Source organism: Tympanuchus pallidicinctus, unplaced genomic scaffold, assembly GCF_026119805.1.
Source record: "Tympanuchus pallidicinctus isolate F22 unplaced genomic scaffold, pur_lepc_1.0 scaffold17, whole genome shotgun sequence".
NCBI lineage: Eukaryota > Metazoa > Chordata > Aves > Galliformes > Phasianidae > Tympanuchus > Tympanuchus pallidicinctus.
In genome coordinates, this window is record NW_026294690.1 from 2,467,189 (window position 1) to 2,487,888 (window position 20,700).

At 64.6% G+C, this 20,700-nt stretch overlaps 4 protein-coding genes across 8 annotated transcripts in view; 3 read left to right on the plus strand and 1 right to left on the minus strand.

Annotated features, from left to right (window-relative positions):
• BSN (bassoon presynaptic cytomatrix protein) overlaps positions 1–5,700 on the plus strand; it is a 55,571-nt gene extending 49,871 nt beyond the window's left edge. The window contains exons 6-12 of the mRNA XM_052679024.1: positions 879–2,970; positions 3,283–3,995; positions 4,278–4,371; positions 4,473–4,616; positions 4,791–4,843; positions 4,915–5,010; positions 5,156–5,700. Coding sequence (XP_052534984.1) covers positions 879–2,970; positions 3,283–3,995; positions 4,278–4,371; positions 4,473–4,616; positions 4,791–4,831 — 3,084 coding nt within the window. The 3' untranslated portion in view covers positions 4,832–4,843; positions 4,915–5,010; positions 5,156–5,700. The remainder of the gene's footprint in view (positions 1–878; positions 2,971–3,282; positions 3,996–4,277; positions 4,372–4,472; positions 4,617–4,790; positions 4,844–4,914; positions 5,011–5,155) is intronic.
• Positions 5,701–6,998: 1,298 nt separating this feature from the next.
• On the plus strand, positions 6,999–11,299 carry LOC128078763 (acylamino-acid-releasing enzyme-like). The gene is made up of 22 exons (XM_052679320.1): positions 6,999–7,111; positions 7,542–7,671; positions 7,739–7,865; positions 7,942–8,035; positions 8,110–8,185; positions 8,253–8,419; positions 8,490–8,627; positions 8,709–8,800; positions 8,870–8,910; positions 8,984–9,105; positions 9,214–9,274; positions 9,363–9,460; positions 9,537–9,588; positions 9,656–9,744; positions 9,817–9,955; positions 10,026–10,109; positions 10,190–10,270; positions 10,357–10,445; positions 10,542–10,732; positions 10,800–10,902; positions 10,974–11,080; positions 11,146–11,299. Exons 1-22 carry the CDS (start codon positions 7,100–7,102, stop codon positions 11,249–11,251), a joined length of 2,199 nt encoding a protein of 732 aa, XP_052535280.1. The 5' UTR covers positions 6,999–7,099; the 3' UTR covers positions 11,252–11,299.
• A 3-nt stretch (positions 11,300–11,302) lies between these two features.
• LOC128078761 (acylamino-acid-releasing enzyme-like) lies at positions 11,303–16,416 on the plus strand. 4 transcript variants are annotated; one of them, XM_052679312.1, is made up of 21 exons: positions 11,303–11,669; positions 11,735–11,858; positions 11,941–12,022; positions 12,099–12,174; positions 12,283–12,437; positions 12,602–12,739; positions 12,814–12,905; positions 12,989–13,029; positions 13,097–13,218; positions 13,335–13,404; positions 13,488–13,582; positions 13,650–13,701; positions 13,781–13,869; positions 13,968–14,094; positions 14,174–14,257; positions 14,327–14,407; positions 14,486–14,574; positions 15,522–15,712; positions 15,791–15,893; positions 15,965–16,071; positions 16,147–16,416. In XM_052679312.1, the coding sequence occupies exons 1-21, from the start codon at positions 11,483–11,485 to the stop codon at positions 16,274–16,276; spliced, it is 2,235 nt and encodes a 744-aa protein (XP_052535272.1). In that variant the 5' UTR covers positions 11,303–11,482; the 3' UTR covers positions 16,277–16,416. The 4 variants fall into 4 exon arrangements, with proteins under 4 accessions (XP_052535272.1, XP_052535273.1, XP_052535274.1 ...); XM_052679313.1 differs by having other exon boundaries at positions 14,180–14,257; XM_052679314.1 differs by having other exon boundaries at positions 12,283–12,422.
• Positions 16,417–16,462: 46 nt separating this feature from the next.
• Positions 16,463–20,505, minus strand: MST1 (macrophage stimulating 1). 2 transcript variants are annotated; one of them, XM_052679321.1, is made up of 18 exons: positions 20,332–20,505; positions 20,074–20,212; positions 19,891–20,003; positions 19,686–19,800; positions 19,261–19,397; positions 19,068–19,188; positions 18,863–18,981; positions 18,622–18,787; positions 18,421–18,551; positions 18,246–18,348; positions 18,032–18,168; positions 17,911–17,946; positions 17,725–17,836; positions 17,570–17,647; positions 17,359–17,505; positions 17,172–17,278; positions 16,764–16,903; positions 16,463–16,686 (listed from the first exon to the last, which is right to left on the minus strand). In XM_052679321.1, exons 1-18 carry the CDS (start codon positions 20,381–20,383, stop codon positions 16,525–16,527), a joined length of 2,115 nt encoding a protein of 704 aa, XP_052535281.1. In that variant the 5' UTR covers positions 20,384–20,505; the 3' UTR covers positions 16,463–16,524. The 2 variants fall into 2 exon arrangements, with proteins under 2 accessions (XP_052535281.1, XP_052535282.1); XM_052679322.1 differs by having other exon boundaries at positions 18,622–18,784; positions 20,332–20,504.
• Between the last annotated feature and the right edge of the window lie 195 nt (positions 20,506–20,700).

Genomic DNA, 20,700 nt, shown 5'->3' on the forward strand with positions numbered 1-20,700 from the left:
GCCAGGCTGACCTGAGCTGAATCTTTTCTGGTGACATCTCACCACTGTGAGCAGGAGAGATGCAGTCACTCAACTCACTCTCATCCCACAATAAATAACCTTTCCTTTGGAGAGTGGCCCCAGGAGGCACCTCAGGCCATTTCAGTTTCATTAGTGCTGCAGCAATTAATATTTCAAAAGGTTGGCTCCCCGCAGCGGCTGATGGCAGCCTGCATGCATGGACACGTGGCCCTGCACCTCCGAGCAGGCAGCAGGCGGCTCCTCCAGGTCAGCAGGCACTCGGGGAGCCCTGGTGCTGCACAGCAGCACAGCGTGACCATGGCAGGACCCTGGATATTCACATCCCACAGCGGCTGCCCTCCCTCTCCTGCACAGCTCAGTTTTGGGGTGCAGCAGCTCACACTCCCATCCGCAAACAGCCTCATTTTGCAGGTGGGGAAACTGAGGCACGACCTGGCAAAACCCCTCCATACAAAGGGGAGAAGGGTAGGCAGGTGGTGGGTTGTCCAACATCCCCAAACACAATCTACATTTCGCAGGGTGCAGTGGGGGAACACAGCTCTGTGACAGCTTCCATCTCAGCGGGTCCCGTGCCATCGCCCCACTGCCAATTTTCCCAGCCCTGCTGGAGAGCATTGCAGGGGCTTGTGCAGCACTTAGCAGTGCTCCTCTGCAGGCATGCCAGCAGCCAGCCTGGCATTTGGCTTGCTGCCACTCATGGTAATTATTCATAGAAAGTGCCCTGCCTGTTACTTCCATTCTATTTATTGTGCCTTTACATAAACGCTGCTTGCATGGGGCATGAGGGAACATGTGCGGGGCACTCAACCCTGGGGGGCTGGGGCCGCACTGCTGACGGCCTCCCCTTGCCTTTGCAGGTGAGCACACTGCAGTCGAGCCCGCTGGCACGCAAGGTGAAGCGCACTCTGCCCAGCCCACCACCCGAGGAGCCCCACGCGGCCCTGGGCAGCCCGGCCACCCAACAGCTCTACCTGGGCAGCTTGGCCCCCAAGGCCCCTGCCGCAGCACCGGTCACCAAGGCCAGCCTGTTGAAGGAGCTGGACCGTGACCTGAAGCTGGTGGAGCACGAGTCGACCAAGCTTCGCAAGAAGCAGGCGGAGCTGGACGAGGAGGAAAAGGAGATTGACGCCAAGCTGAAGTACCTGGAGCTGGGCATCACGCAGCGCAAGGAGTCGCTGCTGAAGGACCGAGGGACGCGGGACCACCCCTACTTGCGCGGCCTGGCTGACCGCCGCGACTACCTGTCCGACAGCGAGCTGCACAGCCTGCGCCTCGCCACCTATGACAGCGCCGGGCTGCGCCCCGCGCCTGCTGCCCAGTACCCCGACTTCACCGCCGCCTCCTATGCTGCCTACCCCTATGCGGCCCCACCGGGGCCCCCCACCTTCCCTGCCACACGCCCGCAACCGCCCCAATTCCCTGCTGCTAGCACCACACAGGACGGCTTGCCACCTGCCCCACTGCCTGCCTTCGCCTCGCCTGCCGCCTTCCCGGCTCCTGGCACCGTGTACCCAGAGCTGAGTGCCCCCGACCAGCCAGGCTTCCGGCCCCAAAACCCCTACCAAGCCCAGGGCACCTTCCCCGGCACAGCCGGTGTGCCCGCAGCACAGCCTGTGCTCTACCAGAGCCCGTCAGACGCACATCAGAAGCCACGGCAGACCTCGCTGGCCGAGCTGGAGCAGAAGATCCCCACCAACTACGAGGTCATAAGCGCGGCCACCAGCTCCTCTGCTGTCCCTGATGTCACCCTCGGTGCGGCGGCGGTGAGCAGCAGCTATGAGCAGTACAAGGCGCCCGAAGCCCGGCTGGCTGACAGAACCAGCGTCACGCAGGGCCCGTCAACCAGCTTCTCCTCTGAGTCTCTCTACACCAGCCTGGAGCAGAACATTCCCCGGAACTACGTGATGATTGAGGACATCAGCGAGCTCACCAAGGAGAGCCCAGTGGTGGATGGGCAGAAAGTGGAGCCAGCGGGCACGGGCGCCAACGGCCGCCACAGCAAAGAGAAGAGCGAGATGCTGGATGGTGAGGGGTCCAGCCGGCCGTGCTGCTACAGCAAGGCAGAGGATGAATCCGAGGAGGACATCTATGACCACCACGGCCCTGACCATCGTGGGAAGAACAGCTACCACCGGGAGAGCAACGGCAGGGTGTCGGGGAGCTCGGCGGGCTCCTACTACTACGGGGATAGCGAGTACCGGCACTCCTCACGGGCAGACAAGCACGGCTCTGGCACGGCGCTGCCAAAGCACTCATCCAAGAACCTGGCACCTGCCGTTGTCTCATCCAAGCGCAGCAAGCACAGGAAGCAGGGCATGGAGCAGAAGATCTCAAAGTTCTCTCCCATTGAAGAAGCCAAAGACGTGGAGTCAGACTTGGCCTCCTACGCAGTGACAACATCGGTCAGCAGCAGCAACGTGGCCTCCCGGGCCAAGAAGCTGCAGGATGAGATCACCTACGGGCTCAAGAAGAACGTATATGAGCAGCAGAAGTACTACGGCGTGTCCAGCCGGGACCTGGTGGATGAGGAGGAGCGGGTCTACTCCAGCAGTGGCAGAACCCGCTCCTCCACCTACGGGCTGGAGAAGTCTTCCGGTCGTGACGCAGGTGGTCGCAGCAAGTCCTTCGAGCGGGAGGCTGCGGAACGCTCCCAGAAGGGCGGCTCCAAGCCCTCATCCCTCGGCATGAGCCAGAGCCGGGGCCGGGCTCCGGTCCGCACGCAGCCCTCTGAGGAGGAAAGCCCCATCAGCCCCCTGGGCAAGTCGGTGGGGGGGTCGCGCTCCGTGGTCCCTCCGCAGTCTGCGGGGGACCCCTGCTCCCAGTTCTGCTCCAGCCACTCGTTGCCTGATGTGCAAGAGCACATCAAAGACGTGCCAAGGAACCACTTGTACAAGCATGAGGAGGGCTACGGCATGGACGATTCCCATTGCGTTGTCTCGGACAGCGAAGGTAACGGCTACCCGTGGTGGTGAGCACCCAGAGCATGGCGCTTCCCCGGGGCATGCTCGTCCGCAGAGACACTCACGGCCTCAGTTTGCTTGACACGTGCCTTCCTCCCCCCTTTCCAGTCCTTGTCTGGGTGTTCGGTGTTGGCCGGCGGCGCTCGCGCGGTGCCCCGTCCCGTCCCTGCCGGCGCGGGCTGTCCCCTGTGTGTGTGACGAGCTGCTTGCCTTCTCCTGCCTCATTGCATGGCTTCAGCCCGGGCTGCGTTCCCGCCTGAGGAGCGAGAGATTGACTGTCGTTTGTTTTTGGTTTCTGAAGCCTATCATTTGGGTCAGGAGGAGACAGACTGGTTTGATAAGCCCAGGGAAGCGCGGTCAGAGAGGGTAAGGCACTACGGCGGCCACTCTTCCTCGCAGAAGAGACCCCCGGCTAAGCACACCTACCACGACTACGACGAGCCACCGGACGAGGACCCGTGGCAGCACGATGACTATCCTCAGCACCGCGAGCACCGGCACCACGGCGACTACGGCCGCCACGCTGCCTCCTCCCGCCACGACGAGCAGCCGCGTCGCTCGGCCAAGCAGCACCAGCGGGAGTCCGGCCGCCACGAGCCCCGCGGCCACGGCACGCCGGCCGCCGCCAAGAAGGCACAGCAGCCAGAGCCCCGCGCCTCGGCACCGTATGGCCCCGGCGCCTCTGAGTACGCGCCGCCGTCCCGCCACCACGGCGCCGAGCCCCAGAAGGCGCCCAAGGCTCCGCAGCCGCACGGGACGCCCTCCCCGGCGCAGAAAGCGGAGCCCTCGGTCCCCGCGCAGCAGGCGGCGGGCAGGCAGCCGCAGGCGGGGCAGCCGGCGGCGCGGCAGCAGCCCGCGGCGCGGCAGGGCGCTCAGCAGGCGGGCGCTGCGCAGCCCAGGGCGCAGGGAGCCGCCGCGGCCCGGCCGGCACAGCAGCAGCCGGGGACGGGCCAGCCCGCGGGGAAGGCGGCGGCCACGCTGCACGCACAGCCGGGAGGACACCCAGCGCCGCAGGTGAGCCCGCATCTGCTGCGTCTGCTTGCTGTGGCTGGGGAAGGGCTGGGGACCGGGCATGTGCCGCGCCAGGTGCCCGTGGGAAGGGCCGTCCCTGTGCCCCTGACCCTCGGGGTGTGGAGTCTTGCTCCCACTGTACTTTGGGGTCGTTCCTGTGAAGCAAAGTGCAGACATTGCCACGGCGAGCCCCGTGCCACCTCCCGCCCAGGGGGCCGGTGCCGAAGGATGCTCTGCCATCCCCTCCAGGAGGGCAAGAGCTGACCGGCATCTTCTGCCTTGCAGCTGAAATCAGAGCAGACGGACACGGCCAAACCCGCAGCAAAAGTGCCGCAGCAGCCTGGGAGAGCGCCTGCAGCTCAGCCCCCAGGAGCAGCAGGTCAGTGCATGATAGTCAACGACCAGAACCCCGGTGCTGGCTGCCTGAGGGTCATCCCGTGGGACGCACCTTTGCTGACCGCCACCTTGTTTGTCCCCCAGCAGACAGCAAGACTGGTCCGAGGGCAGCCGGGACACGTGGCCCCACCGGCCCAGCCATGGGGCAGCCTGGGGCGGAGGGAGAAAGCGTCTTCTCCAAAATCCTGCCGGGAGGGGCAGCTGAGCAAGCAGGCAAACTGACTGAAGGTGAGGGCTGCCTCCACGTCCCTGCGGTGAGATGGAGTTGGGCGGCACAGGGATGCACTGCTCCCACAGCCAGGGATGTGTGAGCGTCAAAGTCTGATGGCTTTGACCTGGGGACCGCGGGCACAGGGTGCGGTGGGATGTGGCCGTCCTCATGCCTCTCCCGCTTCCCCACAGCGGTGTCGGCTTTCGGCAAGAAATTCACTTCGTTCTGGTGAGAATGGCGAAAGGTGAGTGCACGGTGCCGGTGCCGCAGCCCAGTGCCCCCTGCCCGCCGTGCCCTGATGCCCTCCTGCCGCAGGAGCTGGGGAAGCGAGTGAAGATCGAGTCGTTGCAGCGGAAAAACCTATGAAGAAGCCAGGGACCTCAGCACACAGCGCTGACTCTGGGTATAACGGTGAGCGGCCCCTCGGCAGCTGCGCCGAGCTCCGTGCTGGCAGCCGGCGCACCGCGGGGCCGGCCGTGTGGCCAGATAGCGGTCGGTGTCCCCTCACCGCGGGGATGTGGCCGTGTGGGCTGACCTCTTCTCTGTCTCTTGCCAGCTTTTGAAAGCGGGGTGACCCCTGGGTGCTGGACCTCCCGTGGCAGATGGCGGCGAGCAGCTCTGGCGTGGTGCAGCGTAGGGGGCCCCGCGTGCCGAGGGGCTGCACCCGGACCCTCGGCCCTTTCTCAAGATTATACACAGAGTTGCTCCCTCCGAACCCCAGCTCTGGTGTCTTCATAGGTTTTTCCCCTCCGTGTGAGCCGAGGGCTGCTCCCCGTTCCCTCCGCCCCACCAGCTCCTCGGTCCCCTGCACTGCCGCCCGCTCCCCCCGTGGAGCTGGCACGCCCCGTTAGGACCTAACACTGTTTCACTACCGAAATACGAGGCCATAGGACTCTGCCGGGCGGCGCGGACGTGGGCTGGCCTTTGCCGACGCGGCCCTGCCGGGCTCCGCCCCGAAGCCATGGGAAGCATCCGAAGGGCCGCGCTCACCCTCGCCACGCAGCCGGCGCGCCCCACCACCGGGCACCCCTTTTCTTTCAAGAACAGCCTTAATCATCCCACTTTGAGTTCTCGTATACCTCATCCGCACCGGGAGGGGCAGGGGGAGTCTGCAGGGGGGGAGGGGAGGGGCTGGATCTTTTCTTTTTCTTTTCCTCTTTTTTTTTTTTTTTTTTCCTTTGGGCTCATTTCGTTGTTTTATTTGTTTGTTGTTTGTTTTGTTTTTTTTTTAATTTATTTCACTTTCGACCAAATCCTCTTCCCCCTTTTGCTTTGTGCGATGAGTTAGCACATGGGCTGTCGTCTGTAGAAGCAATAGAGTGCAGGAGGCCACAAAAGAGCACAATCCATGGAACAAGACCAGGAGAGCTTCGCCTCCGCCGATATCCTTCCTCTTACTGTGCAATCCAAGTCCTTCTGAAGCCATTCCGCGTGGGCACGCTCGGACCGGCGGGGCTCCCCCCAGCACTGGGAGACGCACCCAGCCCTCGCCCACCCTGGTGCCCCGCCGGCGCCCGTCCCATGTTCTATGCAACGAAATAACACGACTCCAGAACGAGACCCGTTCATAGCTGATAATCCGACGTCGCGTGCAAGGGTGTCATTGCAAACCGGGTAACTCCTCTCTCGACCACCTGTGCGTATGAAGTTCCAATTCGTGGCATGTTTGACCCACGGAGGGCCACTTTGCCAAAGGGCAGCCATAGCGCCCGTGACCGTCTGTCCTGTCGTAGAGCATGGCTTGCTACTTCTCTGCACGGTCTCACCGCGTTTCAGTGCTTGCTGTTTTTTGCCTGGACTCCTGTTTTAGTTTTTGTTTTATTTTTTGTTTTTTTACCCCCCCCACTCCCTTTTTTTTTTTTTTTTTTTGGTTTTTCTCCTCTCTCTCTCCTCCATCGGTTCATCTCCATACCGACCGCGATGCGTGCACCGGGGTTACGGGCTGGGCTCCCCGTGCCCACCGCTGCCGGCTGTGCCCCCGCCGCCCCTCGCGCTGTAAATAGGTGCCGGGGCGCGGCTGCACGCGGGGCCCCGCTGCGCCCCAGGAGAAGTTTACAGCGGTAAGTGCAATGCCGGCGCCCTCCCTCTGACCATTGTGACGGTGTGCGTGTCTGCTGTGCTCCGTGAGACCCGTAGTAATCCCCCGTGCCGCGCTGTGTCGTGACTCCGTACAGAAGCTGCCCCCACCCAGGTATTTCTGTGGGAACAAAATAAAAGGACTTGATATAAACCACACACCGCCTCCGCCTCGTGCCTTCGTGCATCCCGGGGATGGCCGGGAGCAGCGCTCCGATCGCGGCAGCGCTCCCAATCCGGTCCGTGTTTCGGGTCCCGCCCGGAGGTATCGCGGTAGTGGTTCCGGTCGCATCCGCGAGGGGGCGCCGTAGCGCGGCCGAGGCCAGAGTGCCGCAGCCAATGGGAGGCGGCCCCGCCCCGCCCCGCCCCGCCCACCGTCCCGGATGTGCCGGAGATCGGCGGTGCGTCCGCTCGGTGCAGCGACATGGAGCCGCTGGTGAGGGGCTGAGAGGGGACGGGTTGGGGGCTTGGGGGGGCGGTGACGTCACTGCCCCGGGACCCCCGCCCTCCATCACCTTCCCCTCCACCGGTGCTTCCCCCGCACCCCGAATTCTGCCCTTCCCCGGGTGTCCCCGTACCCCATAGCCGCCGCCGCGGGACCTTCCTGTCCTCCTGACGCCTGGGACCCCTACCCCCCCCATGGCCCTGGTACCACTCAGCAGCCCCCCCGTGCCCTGGTACCCCAATCACAGCCCCCCCCGTGCCCTGATACCCCATTCACAGCCCCCTCGTGCACTGGTTCCCTTCATAGAACCCCTCCAGCCTTCATAATTCCTCCGTGTCCCCTTATTCCTTGCTAAGAGCTGAGCGCCCCCATAGAAGCCTCTCCCGGCCTGCCCTTTGCCCCCCTCCTCGTTCTCCCGCAGGTGCTGCCCAGCGCTGAGGAGGCTGCAGCTCTGTACCGGGAGCTGAGCCAGAACCCTGGGATCAGCACCGCCTGCCTGGGTCCCGATGTCACCACGCAGTACGGGGGCAAGTACTGCAGCCTGTACACCGGTATGGAGTGGGCCCTGGGCGAGGGGGGCAGAGGGGTCGTCTCTTCTCCTCACCCTCATCCCCGCAGAGTGGTCGCAGCGGGACCTGGTGCAGGCCAAGAGCATCAAGTTCTGCCGGCAGTACCTGCTCTTCCACGACGGGGCCTCCATCGTCTATGCAGGGCCTGGCGGTGCCTGCTGTGAGATCAATAATGAGTGCGTCCTCGTGTCCCTACCTCCCCACGTCCCCACGTCCCTGGCAGCACGGGGCTGATGAACAGCCTTCCCACAGGTTGCTGAGCTGCGAGTCCCCCAGCGGTGCATTGAAGGCTGTCCTGCTCAAAGTTGCCGGCAAGGAGAAGGAGAAAGAGAAGCAGTTCCTGGAGGTGAGTGAGGGGCCAGAGGGTTACAGAAAGGAAGGGACTGGCAACCTGGGCTCCTCCTGCCCCTCTGCTCCCAGGTGTGGTATCAGAACCGTAAGGTGAAAAGCATTGACCTGACGGCACTGGATAAGCACGGCAGCGTCTATGATGACGGTGAGGGACGGGATGGCCCTGGGGGATGCTGGGGACAGGACAGTTTGTGCCAGATCTCTCCCCACAGACCAGTTTGGCTGCCTGGTCTGGTCGCACTCAGAGACCCACCTGCTGTATGTGGCGGAGAAGAAGCGTCCCAAGGCTGAGTCCTTCTTCCAGACCAAAGCACCCGAGCTGGATGGCTCTGCTGATGAGGAGCTGGAGTGCCCCAAGAAGACAGATGCACCCATCAAGGTGGGTCCCCACCACCCCGGGGGTGATGTCCCTCCACCCCGGAGCTGGCACTAATGGGACTGTGCTACAGGGCGAGCAGTTTGTGTACTATGAGAACTGGGGGGAGACACTGAGCACCCGCAGCGTCCCTGTGCTCTGCGTGCTGGACATCGAGGGCAGCAGCATCTCAGTGCTGGAGGGCGTCCCCAAACACGTGTCCCCTGGACAGGTCAGGATGGGGAAAGGGGAAGCGGGAGGTGATGGACAGTGGGAGACTTTGTTACTGAGCCATACGGTCCACTGCTCACAGGCCTTCTGGTCCCCAGATGACACTGGGGTGGTGTTTGTGGGCTGGTGGCACGAGCCCTTCCGCCTGGGGCTGCGGCACTGCACCAACCGCCGGTGAGTCCCCCTGGTCCCCACCACCCTGAGGACCCCGGCCCTGTGGTGACAGCTCCTCTCTCCCGGCAGCTCAGCGCTTTTCTACGTGGACCTGACCGGTGGGAAATGCGGTGAGCAGCTCACCCTCACACCTGCAGTGCTGAGCGCCGTGCAGCCCCTCACCACCCGCTTGTGACCTTGCAGAGCTGCTCTCTGAGGACACTGGGGCCCTGTGGTCCCCACGGCTCAGCCCTGACTGCTGCCACATCGCCTACCTGGAAAACAGGGTGCTGGGCCCCCACCAGCAGTGCAGCCGCCTCCGCATGGTGAGCGGCTCTGCTCCCCCACCCACCTGGGGGGCTGGTGCTGTACCCCTACCTTAGTGAGCTGCCTGAGTGCACCTGACACAGCCTCCCACCCCACGTCTCCCACAGTACAATTGGCGTACCAAGCAGACCTGCACTGTGCTGGAGGCTGTGCCGCGGCAAGTGTGGGGTAAGTGTAGCCCTGTGGGGCAGGTTTTGAGTCATGGGGCAGGTCTTGGGGCAGGGTGAGGTGTTGAGCACCAATACTTTCATTACAGGTGCCTTCCCTGGGATCTACTGCACCGCTCTGCCAAGGCTGTGCTGGGCAGCCGACAGCCGTCGGCTCGTGCTGGACACGTCCCAGCGCAGTCAGCAGGTAAGGACTGCAGGGCCTGGGGGCACACAGAGCAGTTGTTCTGGTGCTGAGCTGGACTCTGCCCTTCTGTCCTCAGGATGTGTTTGTGGTGGACACGCAAACAGGCAGCACAACCTCGCTGACAGCTGGTGAGTGCCACGGTGCCAGGGTTGGGACAGGTTGGCCTGCAGCTCTGACCCTCTCTGTCCTCCCCAGATGCACCCCAAGGGAGCTGGTCTGTCCTCACCATTGACCGGGATCTCTTGGTGGCCCAGTTCTCCACCCCAAGCTGCCCCGCAACGTTGGTATGGTGACATTCCTGTCCCCCGTGCCCCCCTGCCCTCTGGGTGCTGGTGCTGACACTTCTCTCTATGCAGCAAGTGGCTGTCCTGCCTGGTATGGGCCAGGAGGCACAGATAAAGTGGATATGCCTGCAAAATGCACCCCCAGTGCCTGGCATCAATTGGGGCATCCGTACCCTGAAACCCCCACCAGATCAGGAAAACCCCCAGTATGGTGAGTGCTGGGGGCAGCGCGGCTGTCGCTCATCCCCACTGAGCCCTGATTGCTTACGCCCTCCCCACAGAGGGGCTGGACTTTGATGCCATCCTGCTGCGCCCAAGTGAGGGTCCCACTGTCCAGAAGCCCCCTTTGGTTGTGATGCCCCATGGTGAGAGCTCGCCCGCCCCTACCACTGCCCAGAGCCAGCTCCTGCCCTGCAGTGTCACTCCCACTACCTCTGCCCCACAGGGGGACCCCACACTGTTTTCTCTGCTGGGTGGATGCTGTACCCAGCCACGCTGTGCCGCCTGGGCTTTGCTGTGCTTCTGGGTGAGTTGTTGGGGCAGATGGGGCGCAACACCTTCACAGTACCCGTGGGGTTCTGCAGCAGGAGGCTCTGACACCTTCTCTCGCAGTGAATTATCGTGGCTCACTGGGCTTCGGCCAGGACAGCGTGAACTCCCTGCCAGGCAATGTGGGCACACAGGATGTGCGGGATGTGCAGGTAGGATGCGCGTTCCTATCGTCCTGTGGGTGTCCTGGGTTGGAAACCTGGGCACAGTCACGTCTCCACTTCAACAACTGTCCCTGGTGCTTACAGTTCTGTGTGGAGCAAGTGCTGCAGGAGGAGCAGCTGGATGCCAGCCGAGTGGCCCTGGTGGGTGGCTCACACGGGGGCTTCCTGTCATGCCACCTCATCGGGCAGTTCCCCGATACCTACCGTGCCTGTGTGGTCCGCAACCCCGTGGTGAACATCGCCTCCTTGCTCACCGTCACTGACATTCCTGACTGGTGAGTGCTGCAGCCCCCCGCTTCCCTCAGCCCCGGCACCGCACGTCCCCCTGCCTCTCACCCGCAGGTGCCTGACGGAGATAGGAGTACCCTACGTGCCCAGTAACTTCCCAGACTCAGCCCACTTGACAGTGATGCTGCAGAAGTCACCCATGTCCTACATCGATCAGGTACATCCCTGTCCCGTCCCATCCCCTGTACCGGCCTGCAGCACTGCAGCTGAGTCTGTGCCCATATGCAGGTCCGCACGCCTGTACTGCTGATGCTGGGGGAGGACGACAAGCGCGTTCTCCCCGTGCAGGGGCTGGAGTATTACCGTGCCTTGAAGGCCCGTGGCGTGCCCACACGGTGAGTGGGATGCAGGCACTGGGACGTGGGCTGTGGGCACAGCGCTGAGCCCTCTCTCCCTGCAGGTTGCTCTGGTACCCCAAGAACAACCACGCGCTGGCCGGCGTCGAGGCCGAAGCCGACAGCTTCATGAACATCGTGCTGTGGCTGCTCCAGCACCTGCAGGGCTGAGAGCCCCCGGCACCATCACCCCCCAATAAATGTTGTTGAGCACTTGGACTCTCTGCGGTGGTTCTGTGGTTGGCCTCCACTGCCCTCGGGGCTCGTGACCGCAGGCGGAGGTTGGGCAGAGCCTGCTGCCAGCTCCCAGCACCCTTCCTGGCTCTGGCCCCGGCGGGCTGCTCGCGCACCCTGGCACCCTGCCCACGCTGAGCCACGGCCGGCTGAGCACGGAGCAGCCCCATGGCCTCGGGGACGCAGCAGGGAGCGGGGAGCTGGGGGCAACCGGCGGAGGGGCAGCGGAGCAGCCCTGGTGCCTGCTACAGGGAGCTGAGCCGCTTCCCTGCCGTCAGCTGTGCTGCGCTGGGGGCCACCGCGGGGGGACAGGGACAGGGACAGGGACAGGGACAGGCCTTCCTGCTGCACACCGGTGAGTCAGGCCCCGCGGCCCCGCTGCGCTGTGCCCGGGCTGGTGCTGACATCCCCGTCCTGCAGAGTGCCGGCAGCCCGACCTGCCCCGCCGGCGGCTCCTGCTCTTCAGCCGCCACTACAGCGTTCAGCGCACGGAGCGCGGCCTCGCCATCAGCCGGGCTGCGCTCAGCACGGACATCCACAACCGGTACGGCTCGTGGCCAGCCTGTGGGACGGGGCGGCGCGGGGCGTTCTGTTCTGTACCCTCCACGGCTCCCTACCGCTTGCAGGCTGCTCGGCCAGGATTCACCCTCGGGGCAGCGCCGCGCCGTGCTTGTCCGCCGCCCACCGCAGGGCCACGAGCTGCTGGAGGTAATGCGGTGCCGGGGGCGCACGGGGGAGCCGGGTGCAATGGGCACGGTGCAACCGGTGAACCTGCTTCACCCAGGTGTGGGATGGCAGCGGGCGCAGCCACTGCGTGGATCTGACAGCGCTGGGGAAGCACGGGGCGGTCTACACAGAGGGTAAGGACCCCTCCCCAAATCCTCCTCTGAACAGCTGAGGGTGGCACAGCCGCGGTGCCCGGCTGCCCCCACACCGTGGAGCTCTTTGGCAGCCTGTGCCTGCGGCAGGGCCATTTGCCTGCCTGGCCTGGTCCCATTTGGAGACGCAGCTGCTCTATGTGGCTGAGAGGAGCCGGCCCACGCTACCTGCAGCCTGCCCAGGGCATGTGCCAGGAGCAGCCGGGCCAGCAGAGGATGAGGATGAGGAGGTGGGTGGTGAGTATGTGAGTATACCCTGCACATGGTGAGCACCGTGAGCATGCCGTGTGTCCTGTGAGCATGCCCCACAAATGGTGAGTGTGCCTTGATTCCTGTGAGTGTGCCAGATGGGCAGTGAGTGTGCCATGTGCACACTGAGCGTGCCATGCTCCCTGTGAGCATGCTGCAGGGCGAGCAGTTCGTGTACCACGAGGGCTGGGGAGAGAAGCTGAGCACTTGCAGTGCCCCTGTGCTCTGCATACTGGATATCAAGAGCAGCAGTGTCTCAGTGCTGGAAAGTGTCCCTGAGCACGTGTCCCCTGGCCAGGTCAGTACTGGGAGGTAGGTTGGGCAGCTGTGGGATCAGGCTGAGGCCCACACCTGAGCCTGGCTGTCCTACAGGCATTGTGGTCCCCAGGTGACACTGGTGTGGTATTCGTGGGCTGGTGGCACGAGCCCTTCCGCCTGGGGCTGAGCGCTTGCTCCAACAGGAGGTGAGCCCCAGTGCCTTCAATGTTCACTCACTGCCTGCATGGCACAGGCATGGAGCTCTGACCCGAGCGTTCCTCCTCCCCAGGTCGGGTGTTTTCCACCTGGAGCTGGCCGGCGGGCATTGCGGTGAGCACTGGGACACAGAGGACCGTGGGCTCCTTGCTGTCCCCAGGCATTGACCCACTGCCCGCAGAGCTGCTGTCTGCCCCTAACCGTGCCTCCTTCTCACCCCGGCTGAGCCCGGACGGTCAGCGCCTGCTGTACTTGGAAGGGGCCGTGGGAGGGCCCCACCGGCAGTGCCTGCAGCTGCGCCTGGTGAGCAGGATCCTGCACGCTGGGCCACCCGTCCCACACTGGGCAGGTCCCCAAAGTCTGTTTTGGTCTCCGAATCCCCGTGCCTCAGTTTCCCCTTTGGGCTCGGCTCCCTCCAGCTCACCTGGCAGACGCGGCAGACGGTGACGGTGCTCGACGTGGTGCAAGAGCCCACGGGCAGTGAGAGCTGTAAGGCTGGGTGCTGCTGGGGGATCGGACCATCACACTGAGTGCCACCACCCCAGCTCCTCAACGCTCTGTCCCACTCACAGCCTTCACTGGAATCTACACCGATGCGCTGCCGCTGCAGTGCTGGGCAGCTGACAGCCGGCGGGCGCTGCTGTGCACCCCACAGCGGAGCCGCACGGTGAGCTGGGGCACGGGGACAGGGCACAGCCATGGCACAGCCCCCATCTGACGCTGTCCCCACACAGGACCTGCTGCTGGTGGACACAGAAACTTCCACCATCACCAACCTCACTGCCGGTACGTGGCACCCGGCTGCTCGCGTCGCTTTGGTGAGCAGGATGAGCACTGGGAACTGTGAGCGTGCCGCTGTCCCCAGGGTCACCAGAGGGGTGCTGGGAGCTGCTGACCATCCAGTGGGACCTGCTGGTGGCCACCTGCTCAGCCCCACACCGCCCACCCAGCCTGGTGAGCTGAGCACCATGCAGTACTGGCACCGTGCGAGGTGCTGGTGACACCCTGCTATGGAATAGGAGTACCTGGTGCCACCCACTGCCTGTCCCCAGGTGATGGCAGAGCTGCCACCGTTGGGCCAGGAGCTGCCCCTGCATTGGGTGCCGGTGGAGGACACCCCACCAGTTCCTGGCATCACCTGGAAAACGCTGATAGTCCAGCAAAACTCTGCTCCACACAGTGAGTATGTGGGGGCCCAGCAGTGCCTGGGTGCACAGGGTTGTCTGTGGCACTGGGTGCTGAGTGAGGCCCCTCCAAGGTGCAGGTCCCCAGACCTTCGAGGCCCTGCTGCTGAGCCCAACAGGCGGCACCACTCCGCACCCCCTCGTTGTGTGTCCCCACGGTGAGTGAGGGCCAGGGGGACATCCTGATGGTGCTGGTGGCACTCAGGTAACATCCCTGCTATGCCCAGGCGGCCCTCACGCCGTCTTCGATGCCCGCTGGCGCCCAAGCATGGCTGCGCTGTGTCAGCTGGGCTTCGCCGTGCTGCTGGGTGAGTGATGGGGATTTCAGTGCTGCGTATCCCCTGTGCCACAACGGGATGTGGCCTCCACCATCCCCATCTCTGCAGTGAATTACCGTGGCTCGCTGGGCTTTGGGCAGGCAAGCATTGAGTGCCTGCAGTCCCGTGTGGGTGAGCAGGATGTGGCTGACACACAGGTGAGGAGCAGCAAACAGGTGCTGACGGTGGGGGTGCTGACGGTGGGGGTGCTGACGGTGGGGATGCTGACGGTGGGGATGCTGACGGTGGGGGTGCTGACGGTGGGGTGCTGACGGTGGGGGTGCTGACGGTGGGGTGCTGACGGTGGGGTGCTGACGGTGGGGTGCTGACGGTGGGGGTGCTGACGGTGGGGGTGCTGACGGTGGGGGTGGTGATGGTGGGGGTGCTGACGGTGGGGGTGCTGATGGTGGGGTGCTGACGGTGGGGGTGCTGACGGTGGGGGTGCTGACGGTGGGGTGCTGACGGTGGGGTGGTGATGGTGGGGGTGCTGACGGTGGGGTGCTGATGGTGGGGTGCTGACGGTGGGGGTGCTGACGGTGGGGTGCTGACGGTGGGGTGCTGACGGTGGGGTGCTGACGGTGGGGGTGCTGACGGTGGGGGTGGTGATGGTGGGGGTGCTGACGGTGGGGGTGCTGACGGTGGGGGTGCTGATGGTGGGGGTGCTGACAGTGGGGTGCTGACGGTGGGGGTGGTGATGGTGGGGGTGCTGACGGTGGGGGTGCTGACAGTGGGGTGCTGACGGTGGGGTGCTGATGGTGGGGGTGCTGACGGTGGGGTGCTGACGGTGGGGTGCTGACGGTGGGGATGCTGATGGTGGGGTGCTGACGGTGGGGTGCTGACGGTGGGGGTGCTGACGGTGGGGGTGGTGATGGTGGGGGTGCTGACGGTGGGGTGCTGACGGTGGGGGTGGTGATGGTGGGGGTACTGACGGTGGGGTGCTGACGGTGGGGTGCTGACGGTGGGGTGCTGACGGTGGGGTGCTGACGGTGGGGATGCTGACGGTGGGGGTGCTGACGGTGGGGGTGCTGACGGTGGGGGTGGTGATGGTGGGGATGCTGACGGTGGGGATGCTGACGGTGGGGTGCTGACAGTGGGGTGCCCACAGCTGGCAGTGGAGCAGGCGCTGCGCTATGAGCCCCTCGACCCGCACCGCGTGGCACTGCTAGCCGGCTCCCACGGAGCCTTCATTGCCCTCCACCTCCTCACCCGTCAGCCTGAGCGCTACCAGGCATGCGCCCTGCGCAACCCTGTCTCCAACCTTCCTGCACTGCTGGGCACATCCGACATCCCTGATTGGTGAGAGCCACCCATCCCACCCCGTGCCATCCCGCACCGCACTGTGCTGTGTCACCCACCACTGCCTCCCTCCCGCAGGCGCTACGCATCCCTGGGGCTGCCCTACTCCTTCCAGCGGGTGCCCCATGTGGAGGACCTGGTTGTCATGCTGCAGCGCTCGCCCATCACCCAGGCAGCCCAGGTATGGTGCGGTGGGATGGGTGCAGGGGTGCAGGGGCAGGAACCAGGTGCTCACCACCATCTGTGTCACAGGTGCGGGCACCAGTGCTGCTATGTGTGGGTGCCCAGGACCGGCGTGTCAGCCCCACGCAGGCGCTGGAGCTGTACCGAGTGCTGCGGGCCTGCGGGGTGCCAACCCGGTGAGTGCAGAGTAGAGCTGGGGTTAAGTGGGCATGGAACCCTGCAGCACTGGCTAAGCATCTCCTGCCCTGCAGGCTGTTGTGGTACCCTGAGGGTGGCCATGCACTGACTGGCGTGGAGACGGAAGCCGATGTTTTTGGGAACTGCGCCCGCTGGCTCCTCCAGCACTTGGGGCAGCTCCCAGTGGAACAGCACAGCCCCTAAAGCTCATGGTAGCCCCATGGCTGTGCTGGCCTCCGGGTGACCACGGGTCCTGGAAATGGTCAGAACTGATTGAGCACAGCAAAGGTGCAGGATAGGGATGGGGATTTGGGTTCAGCTCTAAATAAACGTGTGATGCCCTATGCAGTGCTGTCCCCCGTATCTTGGCCACACAGATGCACACACAGGCTGGCTCCACTGCCTTTATTGGGACTGGGGGCTGAGCGGGGAGGTGCCACCTGCAGCACAGCTCACACCATCCTCATGACCTTGTGGATCCAGTCGACGTAGAGTGAGACGCGGATGAAGAGGGCAGGCTGGTCGGTGCGGGCGCAGACACGGGATGGAGTGATCACCCCCTCCAGCACCCAGCAGTCGGCAGTCAGACAGGCCAGGGGCCCCCCATAATCTCCCTGTAGGGCCGAGAGAGTACCGTCACCCCTATGCTGTGGGGTCCCCAAGCCTACCTGGCCCCCTGGACCCTGCTCACCTCGCAGGCACCCACACCAGCACGCAGCGGGGCTGTGCACAGCTCGCTCTCCTTCAGGCGCCCACGCAGCTCTGCCTGGCACTCAGCATGTGCCATCACTGGCAGCTTTGCCACATTCAGCACGTGGCCATCCGTTGTGCCTGCAGGGACAGGACAGCAGCAAGGCATGTATGGGTGTGGGAGGGAGGTGGGTGAGGGGTGGCATGGGTAAGGGATGCCATGGGTAGGAGAATGTGATGACGTGGGTAGGGGATGGCATGGGCAGGGAGATGACATCAAGGAGGGTTGCTGTGGACAGTGGACATGGGCAGGGGGACGTCATGACCCTGAGGGTGCTATTGGAAGGAATTGCTGTAGATAGGAGATGCCATCGCAGTGGGACACTGGTGGGGCTGCCCATAGCAGTACCTCTGGTTTCCCCAAAGCCAGCAATTTCACAGGTGGTGCCAGCAGGCACAACGTAGCGCTCGGGTGGCAGGCAGATCAGGGCCACGCGCGTATTCAGCACAGCTGGTCTGTAGAGGGACGGAGCAGCATGGGGATGTGGTGCCAGCCCATGGCGCTGGGGCACAGGGCACCACATGCAGACACTCACCTCGCCAGCTTCAACAGCACCAGGTGGGACTCAGAGGGGCCGCAGATGATGCGTACAATGGGGATGGCCTGCAGGTCGGGGTCGGTGGGGCTGGGGTCCTTGAACAGCGTCCCCAGGTGCACCTCATAGCCTGACAGGTCTGCATCACTGCGGGACAAGGCCATCAGGGTATGGCAGTTGCCAGCATCCCGCACCCTGCCCCTGAGCTCACCAGGAGGAGAAGCACTGCCGTGTGCTGATCACCCATTGCTCCTTCACGAGCGATCCACCGCAGAAGTGCACGCCAGCCCTGCAGGCATGGGGACGGGCAGGGGTGGGTACCCAGCTGGCAGCACAGCACGGCTGGAACATGGGGTGCCTGCTCACCGGTTGCGGATGCTGACGGTCCACGGCGAGTTGCCAGGCATCCCACCCACCACACGCTGCTTCTGCTGCAGCCTCTCATCCCGCCGGCCACACTCCTCGAATTTCACTGCATCTGTGGGCACAGCAATCGTTGGCTGGGGGCACCGCACCGAGCACACCCACCGCCCCATGTCCCCGTGTCCTCACCTGCACTCTCCAGGACAGATGGCACAGCGCTGCCAGCTGCAGAGAGACAGCAGAGTGGGGCTGTGGCAGGAGGCCCGACGCACCCTGTGGGGCAGCCAGGGCTCGGTGGGGCCAAGCTCACAGCAGGGCTTGATGGCACAGTAGTCAAAGGGTGTGCGTGGATCCATGGTGTAGCACCAGGGGCCGTGGCTGTCATCATCAGGGTTGCGGCAGTAGTTCTCCTCCAGGTGCGCCTCGGGGTGGGTGGCGGGCGACATCCTGCCAGCAGGGAGCCACCATTACTGCCCCCATTCCCATTGCTGTGCATCACCCTGTCACGCTTGTGGCACACTCACTGTGGCACATGAGGTGTCGTGGCATCCCACTTCTGGCACGTGATGCCCTTGCGCGTCTTACTGACGTGGCCGTGGTACTGCTCGCCGTGGCCGTGGTAGCACTCTGGGGACAGGCAGGGGGAGCTGATACTGCCGGTGGGCACCCCGGTGGGGCACTCATGTGGCGGGGGCTCACCTTGTGCTTTCAGCTCATCGTCACAGCGGCGGATGTGGAAGCAGAAGGCGACGCGCATGCCGGGGCGGGTGGTGAAGCACCACGGGGCCTCTGAGCCATCAGGGTTGCGGCAGTAGTTCTCCTGCAGGTCCCTGGTAGAGTGGCAGCATGGGTGCCTGCACGCCTGGGTGCTGCCGCAGCCCCCCGTCCCACCAGCCCTACTTGCAGGGGTACTTGCTGGGCACAAAGTGGTGCCGGTGGGGTGTCTGCGCGTCCCAGCGCTGGCAGGGGATGCCCGACACGGTGACGTTCACTCGGCCTCGGTAGCCTTCGCCTTTGCCCCTGTAGCAGCCGGTGGTGACATTGATGGGTCGCGGGCGTTTCTCTGCTTGTATGGAAGAGAGAGGCGGGGAGAGGGTGGCACCGAGGACACCGGAACCAGAGATGATGCCAGGGCACTTACTGCAGACGCGGATGCGGCAGAACTCGCGCTCCAGCGCCGGGTCAGTGGTGTAGCACCAGGGCCGCTCAGAGCTGTCTGGGTTGCGGCAGTAGTTGTCATCCAGACCCTTTTCAGGATACCTGGGTGAGAGGCAGGGAGCAGCGGCTGCAGGTGACAGATATCTGCTGCCACCCCCACGCTCACACACCCTGCAACAAGTACTCACTTGTCAGGGTGGTAGGGATGCTTGTGTGGGTGCTGCAAGTCCCAGCGCTGGCACTCGATCCCCGACTCGGTGTAGTCCACAAAGCCCCGGTAATCCTCCCCGTTGCAGGTCATGCAGATGGCTGCCAACAGCCGGGGTTATCATTGGTAATGGGGATGGGCAGCGCAGGGTGTCCCCGAAGCACAGCACTCACCGTCCTCACACTTTTTGATGCCGCAGCTCTGGTGTCGGACATTGGGGTCGATGGTGTAGCACCACGGGCCCCGCTTGTCACGGTCAGGGTTGCGGCAGTAATTCTCCTCCAGTCCATTGCGGGGGGATGGCAGGAACCTGTGCCACCCCAGTTGTGACCACTGTCCCTGCACTGTCCCCAGTGTCCCTAAGCTGTCCTCATTGTTCCCTGTCTGTCCTCACCCCCTTCCCCATCACCCCATATTGTTTCCATTCGGCTCCCCACCACCCCATGCTGTCTGTATCCCATTTCCTATCGCTGCACTGTTCCTGTTGCCCCCGACCCACCCTCACCCCATTTTCCATCACCCCATGCTTTCCCCATCCCATTCCCCATTAATGCACCGTCCCCATCCCTTCCCCATCATCCCACACCACCCGGGGCACCTGTGATCATGGGGTGTGGTGGCCTGCCAGTGCTGGCAGCGCAGGCCACGCTCCGTCGTGTCCCGCGTGCCACGATAACCGGTGCCATTGGCCACGATGCACTCCCGCAGGAAGTCTGGGGAGCACCGGGCACCGCATCAGAGCCGTGCAGGCGCTGGGAGCCCCGCACCACGAGCCCCGCGCCCAGGCACGGTGCCCACCCCACCTTTCTTCTGGTACAGATCGTAGTGGATGTTCTTCTGCAGCCGGGTGCCGGGTGAGCGCTGGGTCCAGGACAGCAGCTGGCACAGCTGGCTCTGCCGCTCGTGGTGGAAGGCCCTGCGGGCAGGCAGAGGCGGCAGGGTGCTGCACAGCACTGAGGCTCAGCTCCCTGCCGCGCCGCGCTCACCGGCAGGCCGGCCTGTTGGCACAGTTCTGGGCGCACTTCTGGGCCGTGCAGTTCAGTACATGCAGTGGGGGCTCGCCGGGCGTCGCCCGCAGCTCGGTGCCACGCAGGCGCTGGAAGTCGTTGAGGGCTGAGCGGTGGCCTAAGATGGAGCAAGGGTCAGTGCGTCCCGGCCCAAGAGAGCCAGAGCTTCCTGAGCCCCCGTCCTGAGCCCCCCACGCCCTCTGCCCTCTGGCCCCACACTGCCTGCCAGGGCCCTACCTGCACCCAGGGCCACAGCCAGGGAGAGCAGCAGGCCCAGCTGGGCCGGCATGGTGAAGGTGCTGGTGGTCAGGCTGCGGCCCAAGGCCGGCCCAGCAAATATTTGCCTGCGGTCCGGGGGCCAGGAGGCTGCCGAGGTCGCGGACCACGAAGCCGCACGCGGGGCGGTGCCTGCTGGAAGCGGGCGTGGCCTAACCGGAGAGGGCGTGGCCTAACCGGAGAGGGCGTGGCCTAACCGGAGAGGGCGTGGCCCGAGGGACGAGGGCGTGGTCTGCCGGGAGAGGGCGGCGCCCGATGCGGTGGGCGGGACCCGAAGGAGGCGGGCGGGGACCGCAGGGCGCGGGCGGGGCCGGGCCGAGGGCGGTGGGT

Coding starts and splice junctions, on each gene's coding strand:
- LOC128078761 (XM_052679312.1), top strand. CDS start 11,483: ATGGCCTCGGGGACGCAGCAGGGAGCGGGGAGCTGGGGGCAACCGGCG. Junction 12,740..12,813: donor AGCACGTGTCCCCTGGCCAG/GTCAGTACTGGG, acceptor GCTGTCCTACAG/GCATTGTGGTCCCCAGGTGA. Junction 13,702..13,780: donor CATCACCAACCTCACTGCCG/GTACGTGGCACC, acceptor CGCTGTCCCCAG/GGTCACCAGAGGGGTGCTGG.
- LOC128078763 (XM_052679320.1), top strand. Junction 8,628..8,708: donor AACACGTGTCCCCTGGACAG/GTCAGGATGGGG, acceptor CACTGCTCACAG/GCCTTCTGGTCCCCAGATGA. Junction 10,110..10,189: donor TTTGGTTGTGATGCCCCATG/GTGAGAGCTCGC, acceptor TCTGCCCCACAG/GGGGACCCCACACTGTTTTC.
- MST1 (XM_052679321.1), bottom strand. CDS start 20,383: ATGCCGGCCCAGCTGGGCCTGCTGCTCTCCCTGGCTGTGGCCCTGGGT. Junction 17,506..17,569: donor CGGCAGTGCTTCTCCTCCTG/GTGAGCTCAGGG, acceptor CTTGTCCCGCAG/TGATGCAGACCTGTCAGGCT. Junction 16,904..17,171: donor TGGCTTTGGGGAAACCAGAG/GTACTGCTATGG, acceptor CTGTCCCTGCAG/GCACAACGGATGGCCACGTG.